Source organism: Antedon bifida, chromosome 2 (assembly GCF_963402885.1).
Source record: "Antedon bifida chromosome 2, ecAntBifi1.1, whole genome shotgun sequence".
NCBI lineage: Eukaryota > Metazoa > Echinodermata > Crinoidea > Comatulida > Antedonidae > Antedon > Antedon bifida.
Window position 1 is genome coordinate 28,968,048 of NC_136227.1, and position 20,760 is coordinate 28,988,807.

Below are 20,760 nucleotides of genomic sequence, written 5' to 3' on the forward strand. Positions count from 1 at the left end.
TGAATTTAAACCTGCAAGCTTTAAAAATGACTGATGACATTGCTTCAAGGCAACAAGAAATCAATTTTTATGAAATTTAAAAAAAAAGTATTATTTCATGTTGACACCTACAATACGCCTTGCTAAATAGAGGGTGCTATAACCAATTAATAGACACGTTTGATAATAGCTGTAATAAAAGCAAATGCAATATCGGCACTTTTAGACAAATTTCAGTGAATGGATATAGAAATCAAGAGATTCAAGAGATTGAAGAATCGTTTTTTCGTTTTGCTTGGGATACAAAGAAAAATACATCAAGTAACATAAGGTAGAGAAAGACAACAACAAAGGAGTGATGAGGTTGTATCATTAATTGCTGGTATATCCTGGATAAGAGCTGCAAAGGAAAGAAAAGGATGGGTTTAGTCGGCTTGGGGAGGCCCTCGCCCTACAGTGGGCTGACAATGGCTGACATGATGATGATATACAGCTCTTCCAAAACGGTCTTCTAAAGTTGGTCTACAATGTTTCCTACTAATATGAATGAAAAAAGAAACATTTTGGCCAGTACAGGTTTTGATAGATTTGACTGTAAAAGACAATTTAGTCTGTCTTGATATTAGTTTCAGGGTTCCGAAAGAATGCTTCAGGCAGAATAAATTATTTGAGGTCATAAAAAAAAATTACCTTTGTGTAGGTATATTCCTTTTAATTTAATAATTTAAACTAAATTTTAATTTATTCAAAAATCCCAAAAAACAATACAAAATAAGGTGATTTTATAGGTCCACCTATGTAGATCTGGGTCATAGCGAAAAGGTTACAGCCAAGGATCCATTGGATATGTAGTTAGCAGTATTTAATTGAAAATAAGTAGCTTTACTTATAATTAAACATCAGTTGATCTCAGAGTGGGTAAAAATCCTTTCCACATGACATCATATAACAGCGCCAAATAACCTATGAGCAGCGAATTAGAACTAAAAGCCTCTACTAAACTTTAAACACATCTTTTGCCTAATAACACACTTCAGAGGGCATCCTCTCCATGACCTTTCAAATAAACGGTCAAATAAACGGTCAAATAGTAGATTATCAAAGCTTTAATTCCTATTATTATGACTGAGAGTATGTATTTAAATAGCCAATAAAATTCTAAATCCTAGAATATAGTCTTTTAGGTATGAAATCAATATCGACATTGAAATTTCATCCGAATGATGTGATGTATATAGAATCTAAGCATCATACAGTACATTTGTAATGGATATCTCAGTTGGATACTACAATTTATATGATAATGAATATGCATAAACTATATTTAAATACATTTTTCTTTTCGTCACTTAGCACTAGACTTGGTCAAATTACCCGTTGGTGGCTAAAGCATGTTAAATCCGAACACTGGCTACAATTTCCTCTAGGTTAAATTAACCATTTTAAGTCCAATGGTTAATTCTACCAACACCCTATCTGCCCAGTAGGACAACAAATTAAAACCTAATAGTAAAACCAAGGATCCAAGTTTGAACAATGGTCAAATGTATCTTTGGTAAAGTTATCACAGATAAATTTACCATTTTTCAACAGTGTGAACAAGACCTTTAATATTTTATAATGCCTAGTAATCCATCCATTCATCACTTATTAATGCATCCCTTCAATTCTTACATTAATGCATTATTTATATGTTCATTAAACTGCATTGTCTTTTGATTGTGAACTCAACTGTTAACAATGTGTAATCCATAGTAACATACACTAAATGATGAATGAAACATTAATGACATATGTATTAAGAAAAAATAATAAAATATGCATGAATCATGACCTCTGACATTGATAATGTATAAATGATAATGTATAAAGATTTTTATTATGATTTTATTTGTTTATTTGGATATATATACATATTTTTCTTTTTTATGGCACCACTAGTTGCAAAAGCTTTTTTGCCTGTTTCATATCTTTGTTTTAAAATGTTACAATTTTACTTTATTGTGTCGTGCTTGAAATGAAATATTTCTCAAATATCAATTTCATTTCTCACTTTAAAGTATGAAAATTATCAATACTTGTTATGATACTAAGTTTATTAAACTTGTGACCACGAGTGACACCTTCGTTTCAGAAACATATTGTATAAATTGTAAATCAGATGAATATACATGACAGAGAATATAAAGACACAATGGGGTGAATAAAGTGAAGGTTATCTACTCATCATTGAGGTAAACGTTAACAATGATACCCAGAGAATAAGTATATAAATTAGTGTAATTCAATGAAATTGGATCGGTATATTTAGCATTGATTATTATCCATGATAAGAAGGTAGGGTCAGAGTTAAAGGCAGTCAATAGCTATACAAACAATAGTATTATATTGTGTGGCACATTTGGTATTAAGAGTATGGAATCACTTTTTGGAAGTACTTCCAATTGTAACTATACAGCCAAGCCTTTAATTAGATTATAACAAAATCTCAGTTAACCCTTTTTTCAGAAACTGAGTCACCTAGCTATAGTACTAGTAATTCTTGAACTTTTTTAAAATTCAGAGCCAAACATATAATAAAGCTACTCATGTATATATGCATAATAAATGTTAAGTTTGTTAATCCAGTTCTTTGATCACTTTATTTTATTCTTTTTCAAGAGACATCAATCTTACCTTGTGTTACAGGTTGTCTTGTTTGGAAGGGAATATCTGAAAAATATAAACATTACTTTATTATTATTTTGAAATATAAAGGAAAAATAAAAAAACATAGTTTTATGTCCCTTCCCTTTATATCACATAACTTTAGTTTTTTACCTTCTATTTAAAAAAAATATTATTGTCAAAAATAGTTGCTATTGAAAAATAAATTTCCTATAGATCAGGTGATTTTTGCTTTCTAATAACATAAATATGAAGAAATTGCATAACTTTGAATCCAAATTAGTAATCACAGACAGATCAGAGATTACTAATGGTAAACATAGATGGACTTTAAACCGCTGAATTACAGGCAGTATGTAAACATAGCAATGTCTTGTGACATAATATTTATAACATATATCCTGTCTTTACTAATTTCAAAGCTAAATTGTTAATGTTAGCAACACTTACTTTTTACATTATTGCTATATATTGAGTCATAGTAAAATTTCAGCCGATTCTCGGTACTGTATCTATTTCCGAAGTATAGGAATATTTGGTAATACAACATCATGTGTTTCACATGTATCTGTAGTAAACTAACCCTTAACCTAATCTTACATGATACAGGCACCACATGTGATGTTGTATTACCAAATATTCCTGTGATACTTTGGAAATAGATAATATGTGGCGATACAGCATTGGGAATATGGGTATAAAATTTATGAAAAACAAAATCATTACAACCTATTTATATGACCCTTAAACTTGAAGGATGGGTTTTATACAATTACCTAAAAGTAACCAGTATTATGGTATTATGTAATCCTGATGAGGTTTTACTGGCCAGATAAATTAAGAGGACAGTCTACACATTCATTGGCCACCCATTTTCACCTACCAGCCAAAAGATGTCTTTTTCTAATGTTACTGTATTATTGCTAAAACATAAACAATTTACTGTTATGATTATCTATTGCACAAGTATTTTCTACCTGGTGCTTGGAGTTAAAACACATAAAACAAAGAAATATACATAACCAATATATCAATAAATTAAATATAATAAATATCTACCTATATTAATGTATATGTTAGATGTGTTTTTTTAAATTTAAATATTTTGTTTGAATTATGGGTGATAATATCTTTTAGTTTATAAGGAACGTCCTAGTATTTCAAAGGGCTTACAGTAAATATTAGTTTATGATCTATGTTCGCAATAAATGCATATTTATGTTTGAACTATAATTCATTCCCACCCATTCTACACTATTGTTGATTATTGATAGATTTTGCACAGAGTTGGAATTCTTTTATTTGATTTAAAAAAAAAATATTTTAGTATGTAAAAACTATCCGCAACTATGTCTTCGACCCGCTGCTTAACATGGATGTGGAATCTATTTAAAGAAGTGACAATACATAGTTCAAATCACGTTTCCATGCCAAGTTAAAAAGCTGCAGGTTAATCCATTTGTGAGCTTGACTTATATCACACAAATGCAAAAAGGAAGAAGATACTCTCTTGGGGTTACATCCTAACACTTAAAAAAATTAGGTACAACCTGTTCCGATAGAAATATCAAGACAATGTGGCTATATGTGCATACTATTTGGTACTATGCTGCCCATAATTTTTTTATTAGTCAGTCTACAGTTTAAAACAAAATATATCAGAATATTACCATTATTTCATTGTATGTAGTTTATTTCATTCTATTATACACATGTAGATTATTTCTAATAAATAAAATAATAGTTAATTCTTCCATATTTAGATACAACCAGTTCCGATACAAAGATCAAGAAAATGTGGCTATTCAATGTGCATAATAATTGGCACTAGGCTGTTAAAATAAGTGATTTGTTGGTATTCAGTTTTTTTTTTAAAACAAAATATTTACAATAAAGATTACCATTGTTTCATGTTTTCATTGAATAAAATCTTATGTAGTCAATTTCATTCTATATACACATTTTTATTTCTAATAGTTACAGAAATCCTTCCATATCTAAAAATTAATTATTTTTCAGAATATCAACAAATTGTTCACAAAGTATCAAATATAATATATTTATGATCAAACTAAACTTTAAAATGGTCTCCATACAAGTGCACTGTATTACATTAAAAATATAAACAAAATTCCCAAATAATACTTATGTAATTTTGATATTTTTATCCGATTTATAGTAATATAATGGAAATAACGACCACTTTTTCTACAAAGCAACTGTTTTTAATAATTGCTCATAAGGGAATTGTCATGTCTATACTACCAGTGATATGTATAGTTCAAAGTCTACAGACACTGTGTGGGAACAACTAATTGTATTGAATGTCTGTAAAATGTCCTTATCTGTTATGGGTGGTATAAAAACGTAGGAGATATTAAACAATATGAAAAAAAGACTTACATTTCATCAATACTATAATGGAAAAAACGAGGCAACATGTTGAGAAAAGTAGCACGACGAGAGTAAACAAACTCCTCCCATTCAACTTGTATTTGACATTCATGCTGTCAACAGTGTAAAATCAACAATGCTTTAGAGATAAGAAATGAAAATATGCATCCACTATCAGTAAACAATAGACACCGTTGGTCTTCACGTATGTACAAATTGCGTGAACGGAACACGCACATACGTGATAGTATGGGACATCTTGTGCATAAATTTCTAATTCCAATCTTCAAACAACTGTATAATAAATCCTTTATAATTCCACAGATAGATACAAAAATAGTGTATAGTTATGTGTAAATATATATAAATATTCCAATGTATAATCCAGTGAAAACTTTGAAATAGAACAGTATGAATCCAACACAATGTATAGTCAGAATGTATAATGGAAAGTTACCAAGCGATGATATCCTGTAGTGTGAACTCAGGACAAAACTGTAAAGCTATCAACTATATGAAAAGAATACAAGTGCAAATCAACTTGAATCGGACACACATAAATGCACATGTTACTTAGGACCATTTCATTCTAATAAGGGGTGAACTTTATATATGCAGGGTTATCAATGAAGTGTGAAATGCAATATTTTGATAACCTAATGGGTTGGTGGCTGTCTATCATAGGCTTTCTTTATGCCAAATCAACAAGAAGTAAAATTGTTAAAGCATTTGTCAATTATTTCACCCAGAAGTAGGTTTAGTAAATCGGTCCAAGGTACTTCTCCATCCATCCTGTAACCAATTTTTATTTTAGTAGTCTATTTATCACCCACAAGAGATCAATAATATTACCGTTCTATGATTGAACTTTCTCATGCACAAATTCAACTATTAAACTAATCATCATCCTAGATATTGGATATCCAACTTATAAATTTATTTCTTGTACTTGTTCACTCATTCATTCATTTGTTTGCAAATCTTTCTTTCAAAAACTATCTCAATGTATCTATTCCATAAATTAATTTATTATAAAGCACAATGTAACAACCTTTGCGCACAGATGCAACCTATTCAACTAGAATTGAATTTAAATTGATAGAAGAAAAATTCTCATTTGTCACTGGGTACAGAATTATTATTGTACAACAATGCTGGGACCTTGGGTTTGGTGAGAACAATATACTTATTATTTTGAATTATTCATTAAAACTAAAGCTTAGAATAACTTTAGGCAAACCAAAAATCATTCACAGTCATCTTTAACCTTTTCGAAAAAGTTAAGTCTTTTAAAAACAAAAATACAAGATACAAGAAAGTTTTTCATCTTAAAATAATACAAGGAGATTTTAGAGTATGGTATCTTGAATTAAATTTAACATCCGAGGCCAACATTAAAGATAAGTTTCTACAACAACATAAACACCTATATTTTACCATAACTTAAACTTGAAAAAAATGTTTAATAATAAATTATTAATAATTATAACTTTTAATAATAATAATTAATTAATAATAATATAACTCTTAATAATAATATAGATCACAATTTTTATTAAGAGAGTGTTTTCCTACTTTAAATGTTCTCTTCCATGCACACATATTAACAATATATTATCAATTTTTAAACTATATTCTGACAAAAAATTAACAAAAGAACCAAATTACAGTTTCCAGTCATGTAAATCAGACATGGCGCCAATGGAGGTAGTTTGATTTTAAAAATCCCTTAAACAAGTGAATGGAACAACAGTAATAAGTAGATACACATTTAATTTAATGGGTAAGATATTGTAGCATTAACCTTGAAAACTAAAAAAGGTTGAGTTTAGCTGACATAATCAAAAGACTGGTGATTATAGGCATTATAGAAATGATAAAAGAACATACTGTGACATTTAAAATGCACACTAATCATTTGAAAGCAATCTGCAGGGATTCTCCAACACATTTGACTACTACTGTACATGCTGATTTCTGATGCACTGGCCAATTGACTCCTGCAAGCAGACCTCTAGAGGAACTCTTGATGCACTGACAATGACTCCTGCATGCAGACCTCAGCAGCAACACATGATGCACTGACACTGACTCCTGCATACATATCTCTGCAGGGACTTCTGATGCACTGACATTTATTCCTGCAAGCAGACCTCTACAGGAACTCCTGATGCACTGATAGTGCCTCCTGTATACACACCTCTGCAGGACTTCTGATGCACTGACATTTATTCTTGCAAGCAGACCTCGACAGGAACTCTTGATGCACTGATACGGACTCCTGTATACACACCTTTGCAGGGACTTCTGATGCTTGGACACATCTCACTCCTGCATGCAGACCTCACAGGAACTCATGATGCACTGATAGTGCCTCCTGCATACATACCTCTGCAGGAACTTCTGATGCACAGACATCTGTTCCTGCATGCCGACCTCTACAGGAACTCCTGATGCACTGATACTGACTCCTGTATAAACACCTTTGCAGGGACTTCTGATGCTTGGATATATTTGACGCATGCATGCAGACCTCTACAGATAATCTTATGCACTGATACCTTGGATTCCTCCAGAAACTACTATTCTCATGCATTTTACTCAGCAAACAAAGACCTTTGCAGGAATTTGATTCATTTCTCACTTATCATAGAAAATAGAAAGTATAAAAATAAAGCTATTTTTAGGTAAACACTATATATTGTATACTCGACTAGTTTGCATACAATCATCATTTTAATTTTATTCTATTATAGGTTTATTTAAAAATGGTTATTTCATATGCCTTTTTAATATAAAGCAATAAAATGAAATTGCTACTCTATAATTAATTGTAGAAAGTTATTAAATAATTATTATAGCATGATATGTTATAATTATTTCAATAGATAAAGTAAATATAGTATGGTTGAGTTACTGATGGCCACACAAATTTACGCCTTATTCACACCCTACTTGTATGAAATGTGTTTATCCATTATTTACAATTCACAAGTGCATTGCTAATGAACAATTTGGAATAGAATAAAACAAATCACACACCAGTGGCTGAATAGAAGTTGAATAGCAATAAATCAATACTAAAAGAATTAATAGAAAAATGCCAAGCATGCCTAAACCAAGGACATTTTTAGCAATACAAACAAAGAGTTAAATATAATAAATTGTCTGTACATAAAATATTAAAGTTGTGTTCACATGAACTAGAATTAAGCGTGCATGAAACAGAGTTATGCTGGACTGTATCCAAATTTACAACTTATTTTCTTCATAATTACAAATGTACTGGCCGATGCGATCAAATGACTCTCTTTCTCACTACACAAATAACGCAAAAGTCAGAGTGCGTTAGTGGAGATGCGGCGCACGGATTGGCTACATCCTTGAACCAATGTTATAATGTAATATAATAACTCCAATGTACCTCCGATATAACTAGAGAAAGGTGAGACTAGGTGTATAACTCGAGTTTCAGACAGAAGTTCCAATCTATTTTAACTTACTTTAAATGATTATTACTACAAAGAGATTTTAAAAGGTGTATTTTTGCGATTGAACGCAGAACAGGCTAAACCGCAAGATTGACAGTAAAACATCTAAAAGAGCAGATATTAACATAGCTTAATGATTGACAAAAGAATAGAGACATAGATATGTAACAAAAGTAAATCCTTTGATTCCTGGCTAATGTGCATGATTGAATAATTTGTTATGAAACGAATACAAATATATATGATTACAATTTTCACACATGTAAAAGCAGAATCAATAACTACTTTCCCATACTGTATTTGTTGCAAGCATTAATTCCAGTCTAGACCCTTTCATGCAGATAAACAAACTTTGTCATATGGAAAAAGGAAAAAAAATATGTATTTAAGGCCTATGTGGTTATGCTTTGTCATCTATACAAACAGTTTAAAAATTAATTGTTTTTAATCTTTTTATTTATATTTCTAAGTATGGCTTTTGTGTGAAAGAATTGTCAATATTCTACAATCTTCCCAAGTATTTGAATATATCATCATCAAGCAGACATTTCTAACTAGAGGGAGTACACGATCCAACGCCACAGTCCAGGGGTGGATCCAGCATTCTGAATTAAGAGGAACAACACATTAGGCTTTGTTTGTGTTCTTTCAACATTTTTAAGTGAAATATAGGGGAGTGGAACCTGACGTACACCCTCTAAATTTGCCTACTTCAGTTTCTTCTGATTTGCCAACACAGTCAACATTGATTGGTCTTCTTTGTCTGGGCGGACATGTTAGCCACAAACAGACTACGTTGGAGATTATCTGATCTTTTAAATAAAGTATAAAATTATTTATTTATTTATTTTAGGACTTTTTTTTGCAAAGTTTTCTATATTCTGAAAACCAAACATTTTTATGGCTGCCGAAGTACAGTAGAGACTACTAGCTCTTATAGAGGGCGACATTCTATTATTATCCTTAATCTAACAATACTTTTTTTGTAATGTAACACAGTATCATGTTAACATAGTACATGTGTACAGTACCTGTTTCTGCTGCATAAAAATAACCGTGGTATTTTGTGGTAACCGGTTAAAAGGCAGCGCAAAATAACCGGTTAAAAACACCCATTCAATTCAGCGTTAGAACGCCATTTAACCGGGTATCACTGAGCAATTCTTAGCTGCAACACGAAAATAACGGTTACTTGATTGACAGCTACTGAGTCAACTACACTGCAGCAACGTTTGAATTAACCGCCAGGACCAATTGCATTTGGGTAATTCTAACAATTTTTGTCAACGACTGATTTAAACAGTTATTTTAGAGTAAAAAATTGAGCAGAAATGCAGTCAATTATAAAAATTACATTTCTGAAATAATCGGTTTATTCGGCGCTCTGCAGCAAAAACAGATCCTTAAAGTTAATACAAATTCACTCAACTGATTCCTAATTTAATCTTACCACAATAATAAAATACTTGAATAGTACTAATAAATACAGATTTCCGTTTTTTTCTTTGCCAAGGAATTTAATTTACCACAATAAAGAAAAAATGAATTACCCATTTGAAAACTGTTCAAAGGTACTAATAGTATATATACACTTGTTTTGTGTGGTACTCAAAAAGTAAATTCCAGTTTTGTGGAAAAAAGGTTTGGCCATTTTATAAATAGAGGGCTCACTATGATTAATTTTCATTATCGAAACAACCAATGTCATGTTGTGATAAGTATGAAATATCTATTTGCTGCCATCTATAGTACAGATTTTTTTTTCCATTACTCATGAACTTTTTTTTCTTCTTTAAATGAAATGGCAAAATTTGATAATTTTTGGATATGTTTTGGTTGTTATAGGGCAGAATTACATTTTTCAACTCTCTTCAAATTTAAGTACATACTTCAGCCAAAGTTTAAAATATAGTAAATACTTAATTGTCCAAGCTAAACATTTCATGGCAGTGACCCCTTTAATCAATTTAAGTGGTTGTCAAATATAAATATGAATATTATTCATTTTTTCACTAGTATTCAGGATACATAAACATCATATATAAATATTCTATTACTCTCATTATACAAACATATCATTCAAGCTCAGTTTCAAACTGATTAAATTCATCAAAATACCAGCAAAACATATGAATCGGTAGCTTGTTAAACAATTGGACAATTGGTAGTATACATAGAAGAAGGAGGTTTTCTTGTCTAATGGGAGGGAAAGATATTGTTCTACTTTTGTCACCAATATGGCATGTTGATTGAATCTTTTCAGTGAACTAAGCAAAGTAAACAAAGCTTGAAATCATATCTGATTCTAATATTATCAGGAATCAATGAAGTTTACAATGAACAACAAGGGTAAAGGGGATGTGTATCTTATAATTGTGGAAAATAGTTGGTAATTCAATTACTGTACATAGTTTTACACCTTTTAATTGGCGGTACTTGATAGATTTACAGACATCTGTTATTAAAATAATACTATTCTCCCAGCTTGGGAAATCACTAAAGTTTACAATAAAGGGGTAAATGGGAAGGGAAGTAAGGATAGTTGGGGGAGGGGAGCTATGGTTTGGGTCGTATGTGTGTGTATGTATTGTTAAAAACTAAATTACTACAGTTTTACACATTTCATTTGGCACTACTTAGTTTAGTAGAGAAAGATTTTACACACATCTGGTCGGGAAACACTGAACAAAAATGATAGAATAAGGCAAATATATTAATTTAATTAATTTACAAGATATAAAATTATTAACAATAAAAGCTTACTTCGTTTTAATCAACCTCTATTTCAGTGTTCATAATCATAGATAGAAATCAATAATATTATCATAGTCAAGATGTTTTTTGCACATTTTGGCTTGGACGATTCTGGGGATTGCACCTGGCAGTGTACCCAATGTCAGCATAGCTTATTAAGCTGCAAAGGGATTAATGCACCACATGCACCACAAGTACCAAGGATAAGTGCCAGTTAGTTCTCCTCTTTAAACAGACTGGAGTATCATTTTCACAAACTAATAATTAGAATGGTATGATGATAAGAATCTTCAATTAAAAACTGTTTAAACATCCTTGAATATAAAGACCAAGATATGCAGTACCTGCCAACGAGAATGGCATTATTACATCATATTTGCTATAATATAACAAGCTATATCACAGTTGGATACAATTAGTCTGCATCAATTTAATTTAACAACACTCTTCAACTATGCAACAGTAGGCGTGGGTGGTCACAGTGGTCAGTGTGCTAATGCAATGAAGTCATACTCTATCCTAATCTAATGATAGTATTATTAACTAAACACTGGACATTGCTGAAATACTAACACAAAGTAGCAAGAGGTCAAGCATTAACTGGTCAATTTGTTAAGCATGTTAACCTAACACTTTCCATTTGGTACATAATATTCTATGTTTACATAAGTAGGTTTTACACCCCATGATGTAGTCATCAAATCAAAGCATCACTTGGCCTACATTAATATAAACACATTCCACCAATGCTTAGTGTTCACCAATATCAATGATAAATGCTTTATTTAAATAGAAAAATTAAAGACTATGAATAAATTAACGCTAAAATATAAATGTAAAGAAAAGGAGAAAAATAAAATGACGAGACAGTTCAATGGTATTCAAGATACACAATTTAATTTTGTCCCAATTCTGCTGCTATGGAGGAGGGGGAGGGGGCAATTTATTAATCATTTATTTTTTGGCAACAGAAACATCCATATGAAACAGAGACATGCTGTTTACATACAGTATATCTTCTGTATATTTTTATATACAAACGTACTGAAATTTTGAGATTTATTTAAATGCTGAATAATTTGATTACTAATGAAATGCATGACCAGAGCTATGTTTGTATTGTAAAACAACAAAGTAAAATCAGAATGTTTTCATTGGCAGTGAGTTCAATAAATTTAAAAGGTCAACAGGCAAACTATTCCAACATAGCTGAATTAGGGATGAGGATGTTCTAGTGTGCCTATAAAATAATAAACAGAATAGTAGAAGATTGTTACACCAAGCATGTTCCTAGATACAAATTAACTTGGACATTCATGGCTGTCCATTTGGATGAAACAGTGTACAGAGGAGGAAGTTAACCTTCAGGACACACACATGCCCACACTGATTCTTTGGGACTGTGGCAATGACCTTACTTTAGCTGTCCATCTAGTGCTATTCCTCCTCAACAATCTCCACCTATTCGAATGGATTTGCCCATATCTACAACTGCAATAAACGAGATCTAAATATAATATAAACTTTCTCTTTTTCAGATTCTTTTGGGACCGAGATTGTAATAATATGATGGCCTCTTTTCTGACTGTGAAAACATTTTTTTGGGGGTCGAATACAAATTCTGTTAACTTTGTTTAACGGATGTTAGGCATAATCTTGAAAACTATCTGATATGAATACTATATTGTAAACTTGAAATGGAGCCTAACAGCTAAAGAACAGATAACTTATAGCTTTCTAGCATTATGTATGATGGTTTAATTTACTTCCATTCACATAATAGTCTATTCTCAAAATGGCCTGGTTGCTATGCAACATTGACATCATAAAGTGTTTCCATGGCTTTGAAGCAAAATAGCTATTAAAATTGCATTTGCGCAACAATTAAACACTTTTGTACTTTATTCAGGTAGTAACTTACATCACTGTTAGCTTATCAGATTGTTCTGAAAGAAATCATTACAATATTTAAGTATCTAAACTAAATCATTATGGTCTTTCACACCGCTCCTGTGCGATTCTGGTCCGACTCTAACAAATCAAATTGAACCTTGATGATTCATTTTCATGACACTCCACGCATCTATGCACCAGTGTAGCTGTGTGGTTTGTCGTAAAAATGAAATATTGAGGTTCGATTTTATTTGCCAGAGATGAATCGAAGCCGGACCGGAGCAGGTCTGAGACGCTCTACTTTCGAAGCACAATAAAACTTTTTACACTTTACAGTATTAACTGCATACATTAACAAACTTTATGTGACAAGGCCATATACATGCTGAAGTTGATGCATGCTGAAGTTAGTGTTTAACGCGACCGACAAACCGACCGACCGACCGACCAACATAGTGAGCTGTAGAGTTGCGTTGCACGCGACTAAAAATGTGTTGTGCCCATATATGGACATGATGATATTATCCCAGGTCTAAATTCCAGTTGTGTGTCACAATTTAAGCCCTTATTTATACTATTTTTATAAAGAAGACGTTTAGAAATGGTAGAACTGCAAAAGTACAAGCAACTGTGTATCGTTGTGAGAGAGTGGTATCGAAGTGGCGCCCACACAAAAGCTTTGATAAATCGACAGCAAGTTGCTATGACAGCAATTGATATAGATGACATTCAAAGTCCGATTTACTTACTATTTTCAGAATTATATATTTTGTTTCCGTTTTTTATTGCAAATAAAACAATCACAAAGATTGAAAGAAAAGATAATAAATAGACTTAAAATATAACTATTTTTGCCAACTATTAATCTGTTTCTTTGACATTCAAATACATCCTGTCGAACAATCTACTACAATTATTATCCGTTTCAAGAGGAATTCACTTCTGTGTTGAGCCATTGTTTCCTTTAATAAATAAATAAAAACTAACTTTGATATTTAAGAAGAAAAAAACTGTTGCTTAGCTAGAAACATTTAACAATAAAAACGGCATAGCTTGAGATCCAGCCTTAATATCAAGTATCAAGTATAATCTTTATTCGTTCGCACAAGGAGAAAATTACATTGCTCGTCTTAAAATACATCATAATTACAATATTTAAAACAACACGACAATACAACAATACCTATTTCAAAAACTCACAACAAGAAAATATTATTACATATTATTTCATGGTGCTCATCTGGATGAATTCTGCTGATGTCTCCTGATACCTGTGGGCAGAAAGGAGAAAAGATATCGGTTTGTGTCAGCAGCCGCGGATCGCAATCTTCCACTGCGAGCATGAAGATAAGCTTTTTTATAAACAAAACTTTCAGTTGTTTTTCTACAAGGCTGTGTATAAAAACAAAATGTTGGAATTATACTAAGGGCCTGTTCAGACCTACGGAGTTATGCTTTCGTATTGTACGCGGTGTACAACTCCATAGGTCTGAACCAGGAAAAGATTAGTGGAAGCCACCTTGTACGACACTACTCTTTCGTTCGTTACGACAGCTCAATGTACAAGATTAGTGAATGCCGCTTACGATACGAAAGTCATGCATCAACGATTTTACCTTTAACCAATCAAATTTACTCCTGCATACCACATGTTCGCCCAAATCGGTGACACTTCAGTTTGAAACGAAAGCGTTAGTTAGGCAAATCTGAACACTTTTCTGTTACGACGCTAATTATAATATGACATTGCTTGCGATACGAAAGCATAACTCCATAGATCTGAACATACCCTAAACCTTAATTACTGATACATTTATACATACAAAATATATTTAAAAACAAATTTTAACTAATATCGTGTAGGTTGTTTTGGCTCTTTTTTTTTTGTAGTTGTTGTTTCACTACAATTTACATAAAGTGTCAATATTAAAGATTGTACTTAATAATTATGTTGGTAACAAAGGACTGTAAAAACAATATTATTAGTTGTATGCTTTATACAATACAACATTTAATAAGGATATGGACATTTAAAATTGTTTATCAAATAGCAGTTGTATATAAGTTTCTAAAAAGATAACATTATATTCTAATAGTAAACTAACTACATACTAATTGCTTTTTTTATCATAATTTTATAATTATTTTATAAAGGTATGTACTGAGTATGGTAACTTTAAGTAACTTAATTTACTGTATAACACTTAACATATAAAATACCCAATACTATTTGTTCTGTGAACTCAAATGAGTTTTAAGGAACTCAAAGACAAGCTTATTTTATTGGTATACTATATTTATTTTTTATGTTAAATTATTTTTTTTCTGGAAAAGAAAAATAAAATAATATTTAAAATTGTGAAGATTTTTTCAAAGCACATATTGATTATTCTTGCCATCTATTTTTTCCAAAGTTTAATATCAAATTATCTGATATTGGTAGTATGGTTTGTTTGCAAAATCTTTTAGAAAATCTCTGGAGAACAATTACTTTATCCAACATCTACACTTGTGGTTCTTAGTTTCATTATTCTGCTAAATAACTCTTTCATGGATCTTTGAAATTCAGTAAGATGAAACCAATAAACAATTGGATTTAAAAATGCATTTATAATTAAAATCAAATGCGTTGTTGATAAAACAATTTCCATATTTTTTGGAATATCTGAGCAGTGCATGAAAAGTCCAGAGAAATAAACAAAAATAACACACGTGTTTGGTCCCCATGTCAGTAGATACACTGAAATGATAATAGTAAATGTTTTAAACAATTTTTTAAACTCTTCTTTATCATTGGTACCTACGTTTGTAGAAGTATGATTGTTTTGCAGTTTTATGTAGATATTGATGTACAGGAAAATAGTTGCTAACAATGTAACAAAGATTGTTAGAGAAAAGCAAAGAAAGAAACTGCTTCTATCAACAAAATATATAACCAGCACATAGATGAGTGGTATCACTGCAATTGTAAATGCTACAAAAATGTAACGCTTAAGAGTTACAATAGCATGGTATCGTAGAGGTGCCCATACCAAAGCAATGGAACGATCAACAGCTATTGCAGTAATTGTCAATGCAGAAGATATCAGAAGACTATTTGAGCTAAAAACAGTTATTTTCACAATTGTAGACTTATTGCCGTTTGCAAGCAATGATGCCGGCATTACTAATAAACTTGATGTTGCGTCAAAAATTGCTAGTAGTCCGATGAAGAGATTCCGTATTTTTTGTAATCTTTTATTGGTTGCGTATGAAATAATTACAAGTAGGTTTCCAATGAAACATAATGGACTTAGACAGTAAAAAACCAATCTTGCTTTATCCACAAATTCATTATCACCAAGACTATACCAATTCACACCACCAGTACAATTTTCTTGAATAGACATACTTCCCTTTCTTATAGTATTAATGTTCCCTCTCTCATTTACAGCAAATGTGTGCGCTTTAGTATTTTTATTTTAGTTTTAATGAAAAACATTTGATTGATGAATGCTATTAATGTCTTGATTTTGCTTGATGTTTCTATTATTGATATAACATAACATACAACATATTTGTCACTGTCAACAAAATACCATAGGATGTTATGACATGACATTAAGTACTAAGTACTTAATTAAGCTATATTCATTTTACTTTTAAATCCACTGTGACTTCCTGTACTAAAATCTTAATTATTAATTTGTTTAATTTACTATATAAACAAATACTGTTTTCATTTAATAACAATAATAATAATAACAGTAATTTAAAAGTAGATTTGGTGAATTCCGAATGGTATTATTTACTTGATTGCAGAAACTATTTTTAGGCAAAACCAAAATCAGAATTTAGCAACTAAAAACTATCATTATTATTTTGGTAGCACTGTGCAATACAAAAGTAAAGATCCACACTACACTCGCGCTAAGGTCAAATTTTCGGTTTTGGAAAACATTAGCCAAATTGAAAATCCTTTAGCCAAATTAAAAAAACCATAAAAATTCGCAAAAATGTTTATTAAATAAATAATGCATGTATTTGTTTGTTATTTGTGACTTCTTTTACATTTATATTATTATTAGGTATCCCAATGAAGCTGATTTTCGTTACCGCGATTTTAACACGTTCGTGAAATTTCAAAAAGTGACGTGTCTTTGAAGTTAAAAATATACTATTTCTTATGTACCCATGAGAATAAAAATTATATGCCTGGAAAGATCTTGTTTAAGGGATTATTTTTATATATTTTTAATCTATGTTTATTAAATATTTTAATAGAAAACGCGAGTTAAAAATGAGGTACAAAAGCCGGCGAGCCGAAATCCGCGCGCTAAAAATAACTTTGGAAAACACCTACCCATTTTCGCACCCGATCGCACGAGGTCCATAATAGGTGGTGGAGTAATTTTTGTTGCATGTTATCAGGCTTTAAATACTCTTTATTTTGATATGTAAATCGGTTATTATTATTATGTACATCCGCCTCATATGTCAATTTTAACGATAAAAATTGAATTTTTGAGTCTTTCTCATTATCAAAATCTGGCTAATTTAGTATTGAATTAAAGCTAATTTATATTTCTGTTTGATAAACCACATCGTTTTATTTGACTTTGCGTGGACCTCGTGCGAAGAAGCCAACAAGACCAACCACTGAAAAAAATAATCCCTACCATAAATATCAGTGTTTACCATTTTCCTTAAGGGGGATTCAGTTCTCCGCTTATTACTAAATTACCGTCGCCCAGGCAATGTGCATGGTATGCATGTATTAGCGCGTTAATTAATGATTGGATAACCCCCGCAGTGGACTGTTCCATTTTCTGAACTAGTCTTCGCCGCACACGAGGCATGTCGAAAAATGTCGCCTCTCATCATGGAATATTTGCTTCGAAACGTCAATTTTACCGATACGCGGCCGAAGTAGTATACGCTGTTTCTTAGCTATTCAATTTAAGCGCAACTTTCAGTTAGAATAATCGAAAGGGAAATAAAATTAAACATGTTAACATTATACAATTGAGGTAATTACTTTTACTTTTTAAATAACAGAACAGCCTCGTTTACGGAAGTATTCGTCCACATGTTTCTGTTTACATTTTTCTTCTCGAAGTTCATTTTCTACGTCGAAGAATAGGGACTTCCCCTTTTATTCGCTCATCATCACGTCGACGAAGGTCGGCCACGAACCAATCACATTAACTGTGTGTCATTAAAACGTCATCGAGGCACGCTCTGCGCATGTTTAAACAGAACTAAAAAAATAAACACGGCGATCGTGACGTCGTCACATAAAATGCTGTGGTGGTAAAAAGTGTACCCGAGTCAGAAAGTACCGAAGTGTGGCGAATTCTCGCTCCCATAAGAAGTCACGCCGACCAGGCTAGGCCTAGGCTTGGAAATGTATTTTCGCCAATTTGGCGAACGAGGCAATAATTATTTTCGCCAAATGGAGACTCCAGTCGCCATTGGCGAATTGGCGAGCGGTTAGCGCGAGCGTAGCCACACATCATTAGACCCAACTAGAGATACTAGGGACTTTACGAAACACGACGGGAAGCCACAGGACAGTTTAAAGTCGAAACCTAAGCTAATGCTAACGGCCGTGGTGCCCATCTCCATTTCCTTAGCGTTTGAGCCAGACTCCAGCAAGTGAGTATGTTTGTGGGGGGTACGCCACTCCTCCCGTACAAACGAATCTGATTTACCTTCCCAGTACTTTTTACATACCGGTACCCATACCCACCTGGGTCGGGAGGAACAATGTGGATAAAGAATCTTGCTCAAGGACTCAACACTGCAGTGACCGGTCCGGGCTTGAACCGACAACCTCTTGATTGCAAGTCCAATGCTTTAACCACTGTGCCACAGTGCTCATGAATAATTTATGCGTGAGCTTTAACAAAGTGAGCGGAGCTTTAGCGTGAAATTCCGTCGTCTTAACTTTTTAAAGATGATAAAGTTGCCATTTTCCTGTTTACGAAGAACGAATAAAAATAATAATTTTACGCTCTAGCAAACACAGGATATTCGTCGTCATCCTCTAACCGTCGCATTTTGTAAAGTCCATACTATGTTCAATAGAACATAAATCCAGTCATATGAATTTGTGACCTTTGACCATATTGCAGATATGCCTAGTTATATTGATCTAAAATCCATAGAGCAAACTCACCCATCTACCAAGTTTAAAGATTTACCCAAATTTCAGCTTGATAGAACATTTGTTGGTGCTCTCCTCGATGTCGGATTCATACTCACCCTTAGTTCCAGCGGAGCAATTTGAACATTTTGACATATGATCTTGACAACTGGAATTTAGACCTGGGATATCACTACCATATTTCGGCATATCAGTACCATACTAGGGTACATCACACTTGTTGTCAAACTAGTTAGATAGTGTAGACAGAGCCCATTCATTAATGTACAGTGCTGTACATATTTTAATGTATTTATTTACTCTCTACTTTTAACATGTGATGGTTCACCTAAGCTGCAACGAACCTAATACTATATGAACCCCTAGCAAGGTTTACTCAGTTTTCAGGAAAAATGCAATTTGTTTTACTGTAAGGTAGACAAGTTGTTTGCCAAATAGGTTCCCAATTGCCAACTGAGAAATTTAGCATGATCCTAGTGTACATGGAGCTGACATTGTCTAGTCAGTATTTTTGGTTGAGGTTTTATAGGCACACATAAATCATTATAAATAGACAATCTATGAACTCAGCCTTGTTCTTATGAATACAGCATTCATATAGTTAGTTTACAGTCCCATGCATATTAACAAAACACAAAAAAATGGTTTAAAATAAATGTTATAAGACACAATATGAAAGCGGCCTTTGTATCAATCCTGGACATGTTTATTAAATTCCAAAAGATAGAAATATCAATTTTCCCAGTTCACTTGTTTTTTTTATATTGAGATATTAATAAAGATATATGACAAGTTGTAAATAATGCATTGTATATTCAGCTGAAAGTCATTCTTGAGTGTTTCTATGCTTGAATTGTTACGTTACATCTACTAACTCAAAACTCAATTCAAGCTTTGTTCACAAGAATTCATACATTGAAACATAATTCTTCTCAAGCCCTCTGGCCTTCAATTGCATCACAGGTCCACACAGAAAAGGTGAGAAATAATAATATTCCTAACTTTACAATCATAAATGGATCTCAACAAGCATTCAACAGGTATTCAACAAGTAAATACACTCTAATCCACATCATTAAATCTATAAAAAAAAAAGTTTTTTTCACAAAGAGAAAGTTACAATTTGTGTGATTAAGAATAAGTATTTTAAAGTCGAGTGGGAAGATCAGATGTTAAAGGTTGCCAGGATTTTACAAAGGCTTTATAAAGATCAATATATCATTATTGCCAGAAAACTAGTATATAGTTCACTCTATTTTCTATAGTATTTTAAAGAATTGAATAATTTACCGAGACATAATACAATAGTCTGACAATAATAACCGGATATATACACAATAAATGTAACTATGATTTAAAAAAAACATAATAATATTGAAAGAATTAAGTCTATGTGATAAAAGATCATCAGAGACTATTTAACAAGTAAAAATA

At 31.9% G+C, this 20,760-nt stretch overlaps 1 protein-coding gene across 7 annotated transcripts in view; it reads right to left on the minus strand.

The window, feature by feature from the left end:
- Positions 1-20,760, minus strand: part of LOC144858966 (agrin-like) — a 78,044-nt gene that overhangs the window by 41,363 nt on the left and 15,921 nt on the right. For 6 of the 7 annotated variants that reach the window (XM_078715135.1, XM_078715134.1, XM_078715133.1 and 3 more), the window contains exon 2: positions 2,656-2,691. In XM_078715135.1, the coding sequence (XP_078571261.1) occupies positions 2,656-2,691 (36 nt within the window). Of the gene's footprint in view, positions 1-2,655; positions 2,692-5,049; positions 5,372-20,760 lie in introns of those variants that run through there. The other variant, XM_078715137.1, reaches the window with a different exon arrangement.